General features: G+C 37.7%; 1 protein-coding gene across 2 annotated transcripts in view; it reads left to right on the top strand.

Annotated features, from left to right (window-relative positions):
• The window catches only part of EYA4 (EYA transcriptional coactivator and phosphatase 4), a 257,652-nt gene that overhangs the window by 17,298 nt on the left and 221,628 nt on the right, over positions 1–18,726 (top strand). For both annotated transcript variants that reach the window (XM_053592554.1, XM_053592555.1), the window contains one exon: positions 12,040–12,137. In XM_053592554.1, the coding sequence (XP_053448529.1) occupies positions 12,105–12,137 (33 nt within the window). In that variant the 5' untranslated portion in view covers positions 12,040–12,104. The remainder of the gene's footprint in view (positions 1–12,039; positions 12,138–18,726) is intronic.

Genomic DNA, 18,726 nt, shown 5'->3' on the forward strand with positions numbered 1-18,726 from the left:
AACAGAGACTTCAGAGAGTTTAGTGATGCCACCTGCCCTCGCCCCCATCTCCGAAGTTTGTTTTTGTTTGTTTTCTTGTTCTTTTCTTGCAGCCAGACTTGGCTTCCGCCTGCGTGGCTTCCTAGCTCCCTCTCGGAAGAGGTCTTTCCCAGGAGGCTTTTTAGGCCCAAGAGCACTTGGACCCCTGGGAGCTGAACCCACAGATTCTATAAACAAGCCCAGGCACGTCCAAGTACTAGGCAAACCAAACCTTCCCGTAGCTTAAACATTAGTCTTTTTCTTTTCTCTAATTTTCCTGAAGAATAATTCAGTCCTCAACACATAAGCAAACAAACAAAACCCTAGGGTCTTTCTCAGAGAAGCGTTCTTTCTGCTTTGAAGATTTGTTATTAATTTCTATTTCAGTTAATTGGTTTCTCTTTACATTTTTGTCTGAGTACAAATGTGATACTTTAGTATACATGCTACAGTAATGCTCATCTATATTAATACAGCATCAATTTAAAATTAAGTGATTAAAAAATAATGATGCACCTCACACCAGTTCACGTCTGTCTTCCATTTAGGGCATTTCTTAGGCAAATGATGCCTTTAGGGCTGACAGAATTCCCCATTAATTTCTGTTGAGAAACATATTTTTTTAATTGAAGATGTAGTCTCATTAACTAGTGGTACTGTACGTAACTTGAGGAGAAAAAGATTAGGGTGACATGAATGATAGCATGCTTGGCTCCTAATATCTACTGCCTCCTACACATGCGAAGGCTTCAGGGAGCAGACCAGAGAGTGGAAGTTCCGAAAAGTAGATTTTTGAAGCTTTTGATGTGTGCCTATAGACTCACATCATCCACCTGAAATGAGCCCTGTCTATTTCTGTTTTACCCAAGATCCCAAAGAAATAGGACTCTCCGGATTCCATTTGTATCCATTCTCCCTTCATGTTTGCCCTTAAAGTCAAAAGATACAGCAGGGAGGTACAATGTTGAATTGATGCAAAACACCAGCTTTCTTCGAGATATCGTTTTCTGGATTCTTACAACTTCAGCCCTTAGAAAGTTTGTAGAAGTTACAACAGTTTTTATAGGAAGGTAACTGTACTTTGAATGCAGTCCCAAGGTCAGTGGAAAGATTTGCATACGCCGATGCTACAGGGACATTCATTGCGAGAAAAGAAGGTAATTACCCTTTCCTGGATGCTTCAATTAATATTCTGGACCCATAAAATTCTCCTCAAATGTCCTAAAGTTTAAGAAGGCAAGCAGCATCATATTCCATTAAATCCTTAACTGATCTTCACTATAGACGGAATTCTAATCAGGATTGTGGCTTTATATTATTTATTTATTGCAGGATTGTATATCTCTTATGTTTACTTTGTTATTCTGGGATAACTGATGTTATGGAAAAGTTGAATTGAATTATTTTTATTTATGGGGATGGGTACTTCCAGAAGTATATCTTCTAGTTCATAAATGGTTCCTTTAGCTATATCTGATTTCCTGTTTAATTCATTAATTTCTTTTAAAAATTTTCAATGCATATATTTAAAAAATCATTTTTGTGGTTCTTTTCCAAATGGTATATTTATTTTTTTATGTGTGGTTCCTTTAGTTTTTTTGTTTTCATTTCTTCTCTGTCTTTAATTGTTTCAAGGATACTTAGATCATTTTTTTTAGATTGTCCTAAAATCTCAAAATCATACATGTCTGATTTCCCTGTTGTGTCTCTTCCCCCTACTGTGTTTTATGTCTTTTTGTAGCTTATAATTTTTGATAGATTTCTCTCCAAATCCTTTGGGCCCTAGGGAGCAGTTTCGCATTTGCTTCCCCTAGAGTCTAAGGATTGCAAGCCTCTAGGTCAGTTTTGATTTTATCTTTTGGCTTGAGGTTTTTACACCACAGATGCAGTAAAAATTTTGAATTTACATTTGTGTAAGGCTGAGGTTTTGATTTATTTCAAGTAATTATTTTCTTGTATTCTTTTCCCAAAGGCTCCCGATATACCCAGCTTCTTGGCTGAGCTTAGGGGGATGGGCTGAGTCTTTCTAGACCCCCTCCAATAAATGTGACCTGCTTTTCAGATCCCTTCTTTTTTTGGGTTGCCTCTTATTTTTGGTTCCTGCCTGTCCCCATAAAGGAAGACAATGACAGCAAAAACAATAACAACACAAACATCAAAATGCCTTTTCCCCTTGACTTTTTCATCTCACCAATTTCTGACAGGTGAAGGCGTGACACTTGACACTTAAGAGTAATGTTTGCCTTCTCAGTTATGCTGACATGTTTTGCGTCCCATTGATTCCTCTCCCAAATTAGTCCTCAGATCCACCTCTACTCTGGGCTTCTTTCAGACACCACATCAGTCCAGATTCTGTTGCCTTCTCACCTTGGTTTTTTTTTTTTTTTTTTTGCAGTTTTTGGCTGAGGCTGGGTTTGAACCCACCCACTCTGGCATATGGGGCCCGCACCCTACTCCTTTGAGCCACAGGCGCCACGCAACATTTTTATTTTATTTAATTTATTTATTTTTGCAGTTTTTGGCCAGGGCCGGGTTTGAACCTGCCACCTCCCGTATATGGGGCCGGCGCCCTACTCCTTTGAGCCAAAGGTGCCCTCCTTCACCTTGTTTTTCAAAAATCTGAAATAGATGTGTTGCTGCAGTGATATCACATATGCCATCCTTTATTTGGGTTTTAAAGCTATCAAAACATAGCTATAACCAGTTTTCTTTATTGTCTGGTATTTTGTACTTTACTCCAGCTTTTTCCAATTTAAAACTTCTTAGAATTCCTTAACATGGAAGGCTCTTTCCTTTCTGCATCCATCTATAATTCCAAAATAATTCTGTTGTTGATCATCTCAATCTATCAATGCTAAGTCAACCAATCGCAACTCAGATATTATACAGAATGATAGACTGAAAGGTGGCAAATTCTAGGGAGTTAATCAAGATATTGTTCATCTCTGTAAATTTAGCTGAATTCAGAGAATGGGTGAAAGACTGGTAACTTTTGGCCACTATCTAAATAAAGGTGGTGAATACAGAACCTGGAAATCATGGATTAGTATAATATTTGCAGTTGAGCAAAGCTAAAAATAATCATGTTTGTGCAAGAAATTGGATAGATACACTTTCTGCAGCAAAGAATGTTAAAATGTTAATTCAGTATATGAAGAGCAAAATATAAAAGCAGACATTTTTCTTCTCCTACCAGTAATCAAAATAGTTTCTGTTTTTGAAATAAGGCCAACAAAATGTAATACAAGTATTATTTCTATTTTATGAATGAAGAGAGTGATATTTAAAGATACTAACTTCTTCTCTAAGCTCAAATAGTTATCCAACGTTAAATCAAAGATTCACATGTGAATCTGTTTTATTCCAGTCTTCACTTGGAATCACAAAATTTACATTTTCTCTAGCAAAATGTTCTTTTCCATTTCTAGGATTTCAAGAGCTGAATACTAAACTTGGGAGATCTATTCTTAAATTCTGATAAAGTGCAACACACTTTTCCCAGGCGGGACGTAAATTCATCAGATGTGTGTTACGCAATTCATTCTTCATCACAAGAAACTTCTCATATTACATGAAAGAAATTTATGGCTGAGAAAAAGGCAGATTGCCCCTGAGAAAGGGGTTGAAATACTCTCCCTTTCTGCCAGGCTACCAGAGAGCCAGCTAGATAATCCACTGCAGTGTGTGTAAAGTGCTCAGCAGAATAATTTCAGAGTGTTGGTTCGGAAGGGCAACCGGAGCTAAGAGAAGGCTGTCTGCAGAGTCTGACTTGGTCCCTGAGGGGCAAACAAAAGTTGCTCAGGCCCAGAATTCTTTCAGATGTCTTCCTGGCACAGTTTATTCATAACTACTTCTGTGTTTTCCAAGCTCATTAGCCAACCATCAACAATCAGCAAACAAAACCAAAATAGAAAACCTTGGTGGGACCTGCTTGTCAAAACTCAAGTGATCATCATTCATAATTATGGGAAGATTTTGGCATCAAATGAATAAATGGCCCAAATGATTCTTATGATTGAGCTTGTTATAATTTCTTTAGCACAAGAACTATTCATCTCATTATTATTAAGCATTGGGTGTTACATGGACATTTTTGCAAAAGTCTCTGTTCTGTCTTTATTTATAAACAATTAAAAAAAAAAAACCTCAGCATCCAGTTCGCAGTTAGCTCCACTGAAGGAACTTGGAGTCAGGCACAGTGCTCATTACTGTTCCCCCACATCTGTTTCTTGGACACCGTGGTCATTTTCCTTTTCTACAGGCAGGGATGAGAATCATGCGAGTGACTGAAGAATGTGCATCTCCACCCTCTGAACAGCTGGCCACAGACTTGGAGCTAGGTGTTCTTTGTGCCACTGGCTTTCTCCTCTGTCATGCTGCCTGAGCGCTTGGAGCCAGCCGGGGCCTGACCCAGCTTCACAGATCCGGCCATGAAATGTGGAGGGCAGTGTAGGTAACGAGGTGCCCGGGAGCTGTAAAGCTCCCACATTGCATGATCCTTCCACATTTCGTGATCCTTCTGGACATGGGATCGCAGCTATAATTTTGCAATAATGTAATAGAAATATGAGTTGTTAGACTTCCTATATAATTACAATATGAAGAAGAGAATTTAATTGAATACTGTGAAGATAGCTCATGAAAGGCAAGGAAGAATTGGCCAACCCGTCATCAGGAAAGCAGAGAAACAGTGGAAGATCTGGTGCTTCCACTCTGCCAGGACTTTCTTGCCATCCTCATTTTTGTTCCTCTTCCTTGGTCGTTTTCCTTGTGTCTCTCCCTATAGCCTATGGTGGCACAGAGCTCCTAAGTTTTATTATATCCCAAAGGTTTTGCCACAAAGGAGGACTAGCTTAATATTTTCCCAGGCTCATATATCCTAAGCAAGATGAATCATTAAATACAAGTAATTTGGTGTAACTGGAGAAGACTTGGGGAACCTACCTAATAGGTTAAGCTGAATAGGGATCTGTGAATATATATATATATATATATATATATATATATATAGTGTGTGTGTGTGTATGTATATATATATGTACACCCCTTATGCAAGAAACATTGTTTTTTTGTTTTTTCAAAACATGCTTCTGAAAATTTACTTCCAGTTTGAAAATCTAAAAGCAAATAATAGATTAATTGTTTGGAACGTTAGAATGTAACATAGTGGCACCCTCTCGTGGTCCTGGCAACTCTGTACAGGTTCAGGGGTTCTTCACATCCCCACCTAGGTTAAAAAAGGGCTGTGTCAGCTATGATATAATAATAATAATAATAATAAATAAATAAATAAAAACAAACAAAAAAAAGGGGCTGTGTCAGAGGTCACGGCTAGGACTATCCAGGCACCTGTCTGTTTATCCCAGCGTTGGCACATGGGCTGGAACAACGGTTTGGGCAGCTGCAATTTTTAAATCTTGTCAAGGATATACTGGATATTTGGAGCACGGATGGGGCAGTGTAGTCTCCTTTTCCCCTCTTTTTTCTTTCTTTTCCATGCAGCAAGAGGCAAGTGTAGCCTCCGCTGTGCCGGCATCCTCACAGGAGACTCATGGTCTAGGTAGGCCCCAGCCTTTGGCTGTAGGACGATGTGAAGCTGGTGCCAGGTTGAGGCACTGGCAAGGACAATGGAACAGAGCTGGAGGAGAAATAAGGGGACCTGTCCCTCAGAGCCAGACCCTTGGTAACCCTTCGAGGGACATTTTGGCAGAAGTGTATCCTTACTAGCATGGCTAGGGCAGCAAGTGGGACTGGTTATAGAATTTCTGACTTCTCCTGAGGATGGGGTAAAGCTTTGAATTACCCTAAGAGAATACAATCAGATCTATATTTTAGAACTCTCACTCTGGCTGCGCAGGGAAAAATGGTGCTCCTGGAGCAGGACAGGAGAGAAGAAGACCATTAAGAGGCTGTTGGTCTAGCTCAGGCAGGGATGATGATGGCTGAACTCCAGTGGTGGCAAAGAGAAGAGAAACCAAGCAGGGATGTGACTGAACTCTGGGAGGTACTGATAGCACTTGGTGATGTACTGAACGTAGGGACTGAGTGGGCCAGACATCAGGGACAAAGCCCAGCAGTCGGGCTTGATGACTGGTGGAAGGCCGTGCTGTTTGTGTATGTTATCCAGAGGTGTAGGTCCCGCGCACAGCTTCTGTTCCCATTCCGTGCTAGTCCTGGCACAGAGATGAGGTCTCTCCCCTTCACGTTGACATTTGCTCAGCCAGCCAGGGCAAAGCATGACTGGCCTATTTTTTATTAAAAGTTGTTGAGAAAGACTGAACATTAGGTCCACATCACATCATCTCTACAAAATTCTCAAACTCCTTCAACATCTCATTCCTTAAGTTTTGGGGGTCCTTGCTATCTCTCCTACCAGGACCACACTGGGGTGCTTCCTTCCATTTCCGAGAATTGCCTTCAAACATTCTCTATAAATCTGATATTACATATTTCAGTTAGAAGAAATGTTGAATTTTTAATCCTAATCTTTTATGACACAAGAGTCTATAAGAGTTTAAAGAAAAGGATCTAATGAAATTGATCTATTATTGAAAACGTAACTGGAAAAGAATCTAATATGGAAGAAGTGAGGTTTCCATTATTCTTGTCTGAAATCCACCTTTTCTGAGGAATTGGCCTTGAGATGGAGCTGAGAACTAGATTATTGCCTCGTAAAACAGCGTGAGGTTACTGTTATTCCTTAATTTTATATCTTTCTTATGAGGTAATACTTCTCTTATTTGATTTGAAGAGTGTTCTTGTCCTTTTCTCCTATATTTGTGAAAACTAAATGTTAAAGGATTTAGCATAACAACCCCTGGTAAATTATGATGTAAAATAATACTGTGTTTGCAATTAGCCTGGGTAGTTTTACTTGGTTCCCCAATATAAAAGCACTAGGACTGTAATATTTTAGTACCTTAGTGTATTTGGCAAAGAAAGAAATTCATGTTGCCATAAAAAGTCAAACTAAGTAACAATTAATCTAAATTTCAAGGAAATATAAAGCAAAGTACTGTATTACGTTGTAACATGGAACATTGACGCAAACAGCTCCCCAACTGTTCGTGAAATAGATTCTGAACTGGCAGTTAACAAAGAATACCACATTTTGACTTAATTCTCTTATGCTCCACTGTCTTTCCTGACGTCTTTACTTTAATTTCACTTGAGTTAGCAACAGTGACCGGAGATGGTGGTCCTTCTGGAACATTATCACTTCTTTCCTGATGCTTGATCTCTTCAACTTTTATATATCCTTTCTGGAAATATTAAATTTATATCTTGATCACATCTTAAAATCAATTTCAATGTGATAATTGTACACATGTGTTATGGGTAAATTGTGTCCCCTAAAAGATATGTTTAAGTCCTAAAACCTAGGCGTGTGGATGTGACCTTATTTGGAAGTAGGGTCTTTGCAGGTGTAATCAAGTCGAGATTTTACTGGATTAGGATGGATGCTAATCCAATGTCTCGTGTACTTACAAGAAGAGAAAATTTAGGCACAGAGGCATAAACACACACACACAGGAGAAAGCCACGTGAAGAGCACGCCGTGTGTTGCATGAAGGCAGGGATCAGAGTGATGCACCTATAAGCCACGCCGTGCCAAGGATGCCGACATCCACCAGGGGACAGGAAGGGAGAAAGAAGCGATCTTTCCTAGGATTTGCAAAGGGAGTGTAGATCCGCCAACACCTTGATTTAGGACTTGTGGCCTCCAGAACTGTGAGATAAATAACTATTGTTTTTAGCCACCCAGTTTGTGGTATGTTTTTACAAGAGTCTTATGAAACTAATGCAACATGCTAAGTTGTGAGTAAAAAATAGTTTTAATTGGTATCAATAATCATTTTAATTATATTTTATTATTAGGTCAGGTGAATAAGGAATTATTTGGTAGACTCATTCTGAATATTGAATTTTCTGAAAAGTTAAAATAGTCCTGTTTAGCAAATAATGCTTCCCTAACAGTTTCTATTTTTATCGTACTAAATCAAAGTGAAAATTAAAGTGAAGCCAATTATGTACCTGAAAAATGTGGGCAAAACAGATTTTTCCTAAAATAGCAATATTCATGAGAGAGAAGTTTCAAAACTTACATTATCTGTTTACACTTTTCCATTTACATCATAAGATACACTATGTCCACTTTCATCCATCATAAATTATACGCTTTATTCAATCAGTGTTTGCTAAACACTTAAAATGTGCCAGACACTGAGCAGGGTAAAGTAGATAGCTCTAGTAAATAAGACAAAAATTGCCTTCCCTTACAGAGATTACCCTGGTTTTGAAATTTAATCTGTAGAAGAAGTGACAGCAATCACTTGGAGAAGGAATCTACTCAGAAAATCCATTTTCAGTATGTGCTACAGTTGTATCTGATGTTACAGATACAATGCAAAACCATTTTAGCATCATTTAGTTTTACTTACTCTGTGATCTGTATAAAAGTGAAAAAAATCTGCTTTTTGCACAGATAACATAGAATAATGATAATCAAGGTATGTGAAACCAAAAATATAATTCTTTATCAAATTATTTGTGTTTTAATCAGTATCCAGATGCATGCTTAGTTGTACATTAGTGTCAACACAGCTAAAATTTTGCGTTCTGATTTTTTTTGCTTAGTAAAGAATCAACAGTTCACTTTTCCATGTTTTTATGTTAATAATTACTCTTTTGATCATTAAATCTTATATTACATGGATTGATCATAATTTGTTTAAACCACTACAAAGATGAAGCTGTTTCTAGTTTTTATAATCATGTATAAAATCTTGTGGCCTTTTGGGGAGAAAGTTTCCTCTTTAGGGATGGTCAATACTGGATAAGAGTTTAAACATATTTATAGCTTTAAAATGTAGTGACAGGGCCGGATGGGTGTCTCAAGCCTGTAATCCTAGCACTCTGGGAGGCCGAGGCAGGTGGATTGCCTGAGCTCACAGGTTCGAGACCAGCCTGGGTAAGAGCAAGACCTCATCTTTAAAAATAGCCAGCATTGTGGCGGGTGCCTGTAGTAGAGAGGAGAATCACTTGAGCCTAAGAGTTTGAGGTTGCTGTGAGCTATGACACTACAGCACTCTACCAAGGGCAACAAAATGACTCTGTCTCAAAAAAATAATTAATTAATAAATAAAGTGCAGTGACAGATTAATTTCTAAAAGTATTAGAAAACTTGATGTAACTAGCAACTGACTGAGGACATCATTTTCCCTGTATTCTTTCTGACATTGGGTATTATCAATATTCAAATAGTTTGATTATTGAATATGTATACAACAACCCAAAATGTATACTTGTTGCTTAAATTTACATGTTTCAGGAACTAGGAGAGTAAACAGTTTTTCATGTTTGTTTTTTTATTTACATTTTCTTAAATAAAGCAGAAAGAGGGACGGAGGGAGGGGGTGGGGCCTTGGGGTGTGTCACTTTATGGGGGCAAGACATGATTGCAAGAGGGACTTTACCTAACAATTGCAATCAGTGTAACCTGGCTTATTGTACCCTCAATGAATCCCCAACAATTAAAAAAAAAAAAAGAAATGCAAAGATTTTGTTTTGTGTTTTTATGTAGCTGAATCAGTTGTGCCTGCCCGTATCTGGTATGGTATTTTTAACATTTATTTTATCCATTTATCTATTAGAAAACGAAAGAGTATCAGGCTGGGCATAGTGGCTCATGCTCATAATCCCAGCACTTTCTGGAGCCTGTAGAGGGAGGATTGCTTCAGGAGTCTGAGGTTGCAGTGAGCTGTGATGAAACCACTGCACTCTAGTCTGTATGACAGAGTAAGACCCCGTCTTGAAAGAAAGAAAGAAAAGAAAGAAGGAAGGAAGGAAAGAAAGGAAAGAAAGAGCATCAGAACATCAGATTCCACCTTTAAGAGAGCACTTGGCTAATTGGTTACCCAGGTGGTGAGGAGTGAGGAATAGCTATAAGGAAGATGTCAGTTGTGATTCACATGAGGTGGTGGGTGTGGAGGCGTAGGCAAGTCAGCACAGGTAGGACTAGTGCCCAGCACTTACTATGGTGTGCATTGGATCCAAGGTGAGCCTGAGACAGGGTGGTGCTGGTCACCAGGCCTGTGAGCAGTACACAGGACCAGGATCGGTGGGCCCACTAGGAAAGGAGGAGCAAGCCAGGGACCAGCAAGAATCAGGACCAGAGTGAGAGATGCAGACTTGGGGCAGAACCAATCCATCAGGAGGAGAACAGAGAGTGGGAAGAGGAAGATGGACTTGTGATCTACTGGGAAAAAGCTTGGCTATTTCTGGTCACCTTGTTTCAACTCTCACCCACTCCCCTGCCCCAGCACAAAACAATAGCTCTGTATTTAGAACTCTCTGCCACTCCTGAATTCAGATGTCTACTGTGACAGCTTTCAGGATGCTCAATAATCCACCCTATATTCAATGCCCAATCCCCATTTTAGATGCACTTTGAAATTGTACTTTTCATCAAAATGACAACGTTTCTGGTTCTGGAATATTTTTAGTCAGTATCTCACCAAGACGGTCACGTTACACACGTATAAGTTGCCATTACTGTTTTTTGACTTTTAAGATTGAATAAAAAACACTTTTGATCTGCGTCTCCATGTCTATATGTACATAAAACACTTTACAATTTACATTTTAAGTTCTCCTTGTGATTTTTAAAATGTCGTGTATCCTGATAAGGAAGGTAATAGTTTTATTGTAGAAAATTCTGCAAAGTATAACAGAAAAGACCTTCAGGCCATGGACCCTGATTGGAGTAGGGACTATGTGGGTGGCTATCTGTAAAATGAGCAAAGTGCCTGCCTTATGGAATATTTAATAAACTGAACTGGTAATCAGTTGTTTCTGCAGTTTGGAATACTTATTTTCCCCTTAAAATCATATTTTCAGAAACAGGTGATGTCACTAATTATTCCTTGAAATGTGACTTTAATGATTTGTATCTACATCAGTGCCTGTGATAAATACCTTTTTAACCCAATCTCTTTTTTAAATTTCTCATGTTCTTTTACTTATTTCTTTCATTATAATTAGAATTTGAAGGACTAGAGATGTATCCTTGCAATTTTAAATTGAATTTCATTTACTTTCATGTTTGGACATGGTTTTGTGGTGATTGACCCTATTTCTACAGAATATGTCTGCATCTCTATTTGAATTGTAGCAACCCTTTGTAGGTTAAGGACATGAGCCTGTTGTGTTTGATATTTATGCAGGTCTCTTTCTTTATATTTTCATGTACCTTTTAATTTTGTGTGTGTACATGTGAGGATTCAGGGTGTTTAGCTTTTTTTTGGTTATATTCTATTGCTACTATTATAAAATATTTCTCTGGCAATTAAAAATTACCTATTTTTAAACTTTAATTTGCCTGGAAATTTTGTTAATGTATAGTATGGAGTAAAGGCTAACTTTTTCTGAGTAGTTAACCAATTATCTCACCGTAGTTTATTGAACAGTTGTCCTTCCCGTGTGTATTTGTAATACCTTCTTTAACAAAATAGTCTTATTTTCACTCTTTAAAAAAATTTGGTCATGTATTTTATAACATCATATTCTTCAAAAGTGAAGAATGATCATTTGGTAATGTAGACAAACTTTCCTGTAGGAGTACACACTTCAGTTTTTCATATTATTTTGTGTACTTTAGAAAGCAAATGTTTAATTTCACACTTAATTTTTAATCTGTCAGCTTCTTGATGGGGGATCTCTCAGGAAAATAATGTACTCATTGTTTATTGAAGACTCTGTCTCCAGAGTTGTCTTCAGATACTTTTGTTTATTTGTAGGACTCTTGCTATTTACACACCTCAATTTTACCATAATGCTACTTTCAAGATCATTAATTATATCAATAATATAGCCAATATTAGTGAATTCTGCTCTTTAAAAAACACTCTGCTAATTACCGACCATTATGCTACATTCAGATATGTTTTGGTATTCATGTTTTACAAATGAATAAAATATGTAACCTTTTCTTCTCTATTTGTTTCTGTCTTTGTGTTTTAGATAGTCGTTTTTGATTGACGAAAGCTGCTTCTGCTTGGGAGTGGCAGGGGAAGTGAGAAAACCACATGGAAGACTCCCAGGATTTAAATGAACAATCAGTAAGTCTGAATTGAGTCTTAGTTTTGCTGAAGAAAGTCGTAGTAACACTACTCCAAATCATACTTACAAGGAATATATTGTAAGGCATAACAGTTTATTCAATACGTTTGTTAGATGCTTTTGGAATTCTCTCTCTAGGCCATGAAACAGACCTTTGGAGATTTATGCTGTTTCTGCTAAATAATGATGTCATGTGTTGATATCTCCCTTGATTCTCTGCTAACGGCCACGGTGTTGAAATCACGCCACATGTTTTAGACAGTCTCAGCAATTTCACACACCTCCTTTATTGTGTTTTATTTCAAATATACTGCATAGTTCGTATGTTGTTTGGTATCAGAAGCATAAAAAGAGAAAGTATATTATTGGCATGCTGATTGTTTATTTCAGGGATAGAAAGAAACCGCAGTTCTCAAGGGCTTTTCTTATTTCACATGGTTTAGCACAGAACCAGGAATGAACCAGATTGGTAACAATCCTTATAAGATTCTGATTTCCCAAAGGGAAAGGGTTTCTCTGGCCTTTCCTCTTAGCTCATTAGTCACTCTTTTTTTTCCTTTTCCTTTATTTCGTTTGGGCCAATATATGAAGTTACATATGATTAGGTTACACTATTTGCATCTGTAAGGTAAAGTTTGTGTTGTTGAGTCCTTCACCCAGGAAGTGTGCCATATGCCCACATTGTCCCTGTTAGGGGGGGACTTACCCCTTTCCCTTCTTAATGTAAGGAGCTTTACTCTCATGTGGGCCTTCAGGTGTTGATGGGCTGTTTGCCACTTAGCACTGAATACATGGGATGCTTGCTTTCCCATTCTTGAGATACTTTACATGGGGGAATATTCTCCAGGTTCATCCCTGTAAATATAAAAGATGCAAAGTTATGATACTAGCTCTTAGTGTGAGGGACCAGGCAGTGGGAGGGTTCCCCACATCCCCATACGACTGGGAAGTGCTGTCTAAGCTGCCTGCGTACAGAGAACTAGTGATGTCGCAAGTCAGAAGACTTGTCCTTGCCAAGAGTGTGTTCTACAGACTGATGCTGTTCTGTGTTAACTTGTATGATCATGACTTTTTTTTATTTTTTTGAGACAGAGTCTGAGTTTGTTGTCCTGGTACAGGGTCATAGGTCACAGCAATCTCAACTTCCTGGGCTCAAACAATCCTCTTGCCTTAGCTTCCCACGAGGCTGGGATATATATAGGTGGCTGCCATGATGTCTGACTAGTTTTTCTATTTTTAGTAGAGATGGGGTCTTGTTCTTGCTCAGGCTGGTCTCTAACTCCTGAGCTCAAGTGATCCACCTGCCTCGGCCTCTCAGAGTGCTGGGGTTCCAGGCGTGAGCCACTGCAGGTGGCCCGTAGGATCATGATTTGATCTTGGAGTCTAGTGTCTCTATCTGGCAACTGAAGAAAAGATACTTATCTATAATAATGTGGTTCCAGAAGAGGTGTATATGATGAGTTTAATTTTAAAATAGTGAGGGCCATATATTCTGGTGACATTTGAAATTAATTTGTTTTCTAGTGGATTTGTATTTAAAAGAAATGATAGCCAGGTCTTTAATTTTGATAGGTATGACCATAATCTAATTTCATTACATATCATATTATTATTTATTTCACATGGCATCATTGCCAGAAAAAAAAAAAGAACAAAAACTTTCAATTCTAAAAACCTATGAAATCTATCTAATGGTAGAGAAATTATTCCTTAACAATTGTGTGCCTTTTTTTTTTTTTTTTTAGTGAAGTAGATTAAAATGGCAATCAGGAGGCAAGGGCTTTAAAACAATTTTAAAAAAGTGTTGATTATTGAACTTAAATATTCATTGTATGGACTCCAGCAAAATGGATGATAGCCATCATGAATTCTGTCTCTCTCACCCAGGCTGTTACTAGTTCATGAGTCCTGCTGGAATCAGAGGTCTATTAGTGTGACCATGTGTCTGAATGGTCAACAGTGGGTGATGACATTTTAATAGTGACGCTTCATGGGAAAAGTACTATTGATCTGTACTTTGTTGTGGTATTCTGAGGGCTAAATGTGTGTATGTCTGCTAAAGTGACCAACTGTCCCTGCTATCTAGAGCTCAGGGTTTCTGGGAACCTGAAACTTTCAGTGCTAAAAGCAGGCGGAGTCCTGGTAGACTAGGATGGCTGATTCCGTTAACTACTCTAGGGTGTAGGTATACTCAAGAAAGAATTTTTGCTTTCAATACAATTGAGGTTAAAGAGAATGTATTTTTATATTTAACATCAGACTGAGGTACTACCCAAGACACTTCATACCACTTTTCACACCATGAAGCCCAGAACTTGTCAATCACATATAGTGTCTTAGCAACATTTTAGGATGGTGGCGTTCCCTATCTAGAAAACTATATATGTTTTTAAAATTTCCAGTGATGCTAATGTGCACCTAGCTTTGAGAACCAGAATGATTTTGAGAACCAGGTGACTTTCCTAGCCTGTCAGCTTAAATCCATTTGGTGAATTTTGATTTGAGAACATGTAGGTCCGTCTATTCATGAGTAAATGTGCAAGGAGATGTTGACAACAGTTAAATGACTTGCCCATGTTGGCATGGCTGGTAAGTGATAGAGTTGGGACTTCACACAGGGCTTCTGACTCCAAGTCCAAAGCTCTCTCCATGACATCAACATGCCTGATGACTTTTGGGTTATTCTTATGTGGCACCTGACTATAGAAATGTCAAAAAACATGAGAATCAGCCGCTTTACATTGCAGTGATTTCAGTTTGATTGAAATCTTTAAATGACGCTAAATTTTGCAGAATAAATGTCACAAAATGTTCTGAAAAAATATTTCATAGCATTTATTAATATGTAGAAAGTAGGGGCGGAATTAAAATAAAATTCATAGTAAAGTGAAAAGGAACTTACTCAGATCATCACATTTTACTTCAAGTGAATTTGTTCTTTGAGCACAGCCACATACTAGGTTAATTTATGGTGCGTGCACTGTGTCCGGCATCTTCCATACACTTTCTCCAATCTGTGCCATATTCTTACAATGTGATTTTTGAAGGCGGCCATTTTTCAGATGAGGAAACCATGGCTTGAGTGTAAAGGTCGAATGGCTGTTAGGTAGCAGAGATTAGAATTAAAGGCACTTTTATCTGGCCCTAAAACCTGTGGTGGATTCTGCATGATACAACATAGTATGGTAGTTAAGGGCTTGAGTTGTAAGACCAGACATCCCTGACATTTAAATAATTTGTAACCATTGGGAAATTACTTAAACTTTCTCCCCTATAGAATAGGCAGGATAATTAAATAATGTTATTTGAAGTACTTACACATACCTCCCTTAGAATAAAACTCAGTAAATGTTAGCTACTATTACAAATACTTGGGATATTTGGATGCTCTTTAATGGGTATTCATTCATTCCTGCACCTATCACTACCTTCTGGACGTCTCCGCAATCTCAGCAGCTGAAAACTGAACCCACCAGCTTTCCTCTCTCCCTTTTTTCTCCCTTTCTCTTCAACTCTTGTGTTACCCTTCTCAGTGAATGACATCCCCAGTTACTGGGTAGGTTATGCCAGCAAACAGGTAGACTATCTCCTCAGCGCCCATCTCAGTGTTTTGTTCATTCTTAATTTTTACACGTGTCTGTTCTCTTTGTTCTGGCTCTCTTCGTTTGGATCTTTATTTTATCTCTAGACTGTCTTGTTCTGCTTTCAGTTGCTTCTAGAGTTGCCTTTCTTAAATATTCCCGATCACATCACCTTTCTTACCCTCCAGTAAGAGGCTCAAGCATGTGGTCAGGCACATGAGGCTTAACACTTATTTTTCCAAGCTTATTTCTGGTTTCTGTCAGTTCCCTGAGTCGCCTGGGTTGTCTGGGGTTTCTGTGGATTTTTCAAGTACTCTAGCCTCCTCCCAGATGCATTGCTCCCCTGCCAGGGTAACCTGTGATTCTTGAAGTCCCAGTCTGGGTTTTGCTCCTTTCTCCCGATGGTACCAGCCATGCTGAGTCAGCCGCTGCGGGTCGGGGCCTCTGCCCTGTGCTGCCATCAACCTCTGGTGTTTACCTCTAACCCGGCACTTAACTCGCACAACTGAAACTTTATCTGTTTACTTGCCTGTCTCTCCACTCGATTGTAAACTACTTATGAGGAACATTGAGGCCTGTTTATCTTGTACCGTTAGTGCAATTCTTGCTGATGGTCAGGAAGTGTTTTCTTCACAAGCTTTTATATACTTGTAGTGAAGTATGTTAATGAATAGCCTAACAAATTTTAGAAAACCAAAATATTATTCTCAGAGTAGATTACTGACTCATGAATTCATATTTGACTCACATTTAAAAAAATTATGTCTAAGGTATTAATACTACCTTCACTGCATATGATCAAAACAAAGTTTTGTCTCTCTCCCTCTCTCTCTTTTTTTTTTTTTTGGCATTGTATTTGACTTTTATTTTGTGGTCTGCCTTAGAGGTTTAAGACATAAGCAATGAAAAATATGAGTTAACTTTCACACATTTTCCCGAAATTCTATGTTAGAGCTTCGTAATTGTTTAGAAGCTCTTTAAGTTACAGTCATTTATAGCTTGCTACCACTTTTAACTAAATGTCATTCTTGTTAATAGAAGTGGCTATGACCCCAGGTTACACGTGGCAATGCTTCCCTTGAGACTGCAAAATATATTTTATGTATTGAAATAAAGGGTGGGCAATATTTATGATTTTTATAGTGTTTGTAATATTCTTATAGATGGAAGTGCTTTAAAATCTTATTTTGGTGGTGATGAATATCGCTATGGATTTTTTCTTTCCTCTAAAATGTTCATATCAAAGTGAGATGGAGTCTGGCTTAAATTAACGATCAAGATGGAAGGTTTGAAAAGAAATATGGTTTATTAATTTTAAGTATTATATGTTATAAAATAAACATTAGTGAATACTAAGGAAAACAAAGTAAAATGAATAGGTCACAGTTCACAGTAGGATTGCATTCCCTGAATATTATACACTAAGGGCCTGAATATCCTGATGTATTTCTACACTGTTGCTAAATCAATTCTCTTATATTATTGGTGGCAAGTTTCCATTAGTGAGGTCTAAATCAATTCTAATTGGATCCATATTACATATTGTATATTTCAGTAATACTTGAAAATTCATACATTTATAGACATGAATTGTATTTATTTGCTTGCACCAAACATACTAATTTAATAATGTCTATTACAATTTTAGAGCTAATTTAATAAATGAATTTCTTTTTGCTCTGTCTGTTGTTCTCTCTTAGAGTATCTCATGACTTTTGGTTATTCCACTGGTCTTTTCTTCTTAGAGATTTTATAGTATATCTTTGATTAGAGCCACTGACCCAGCTTTACAATCTGTGCTACTCCCTGAGCCATTTGGACAGATTTCTATCTACTATATCGAACTGAATATGCAATTGGACTTAATATCTAGACATGGAACTTCAGGTCTCCAATTTCTGGCAGTGTTATTATATTAGAATTATTTTGGTTAATTTTAGTGTAAATCATTTTTGCATTTTTATAACATGGCACCATTGAAAACTAAAAATCTTAGTCTGTTGCTTTGTTCCTGGGTATTCTAAATCAATTTGAACAACACACATACTTGGTTTTTAAGTGTATTTGATTTATAACTGAACACAGTTGGATTATTCTTTTTGAGGCTTCAGTTGTGTTTGGAAGAACTTGACCTTTAAATCGGTGAAAAGAATTGTGTTTAGAACACGTAATTTTTATATCATCCAACTGAATGACATGCTTGAGGTGTTCCATAGAATTCTGCTCAAGGTAGACTCCATTTCATAAGTACTTGTTAACTCCATGTTGCCAATTACAGCTTGACTTTGCAGTTGTGTGATACCTAACTGCAGTTGTATGTACCTAAACTGTGAAATTACCAAGTAGATGCACTAAATGTATTTTAATCGTTATTAATCATTATGACTTACTCTCTTTTTGTAAGTAATTTTTTTAACTCTGAATTTTTATATTTTTCTGTGAGTTAAGGAGGATTCCATACAAGATTTCATTAGTTATCATCTGTGACCTTCTAAAATTATAATTTGTTTAGCTAAAACTTTTTCTAAAGTGTCCAGTATTTTTTTTTATTATTATTAAATCATAGCTGTGTACATTAATGCGATCGTGGGGCACCATACACTGGTTTTACAAACAGTTTGACACATTTTCATCACACTGGTTAACATAGCCTTCCTGGCATTTTCTTAGTCATGGCATTAAGACATTTATATTCTACATTTACTAAGTTTCACATGTACCCTTGTAAGATGCACCGCGGGTGTAATCCCACCAATCACCCTCCCTCCTCCACTCATCCTGCCCCCTCCCTTCCCTCCCTCTCCCCCTTCCCCCATTCTTAGGTTATAACTGGGTTATAGCTTTCATGTGAAATCCATAAATTAGTTTCATAGTAGGGCTGAGTGCATTGGATACTTTTTCTTCCATTCTTGAGATACTTTACTAAGAAGAATATGTTCCAGCTCCATCCATGTAAACATGAAAGAGATAAAGTCTCCATCTTTCTTTAAGATGCATAATATTCCAT

This window comes from Nycticebus coucang, chromosome 5 (genome assembly GCF_027406575.1).
Source record: "Nycticebus coucang isolate mNycCou1 chromosome 5, mNycCou1.pri, whole genome shotgun sequence".
Classification (NCBI taxonomy): domain Eukaryota; kingdom Metazoa; phylum Chordata; class Mammalia; order Primates; family Lorisidae; genus Nycticebus; species Nycticebus coucang.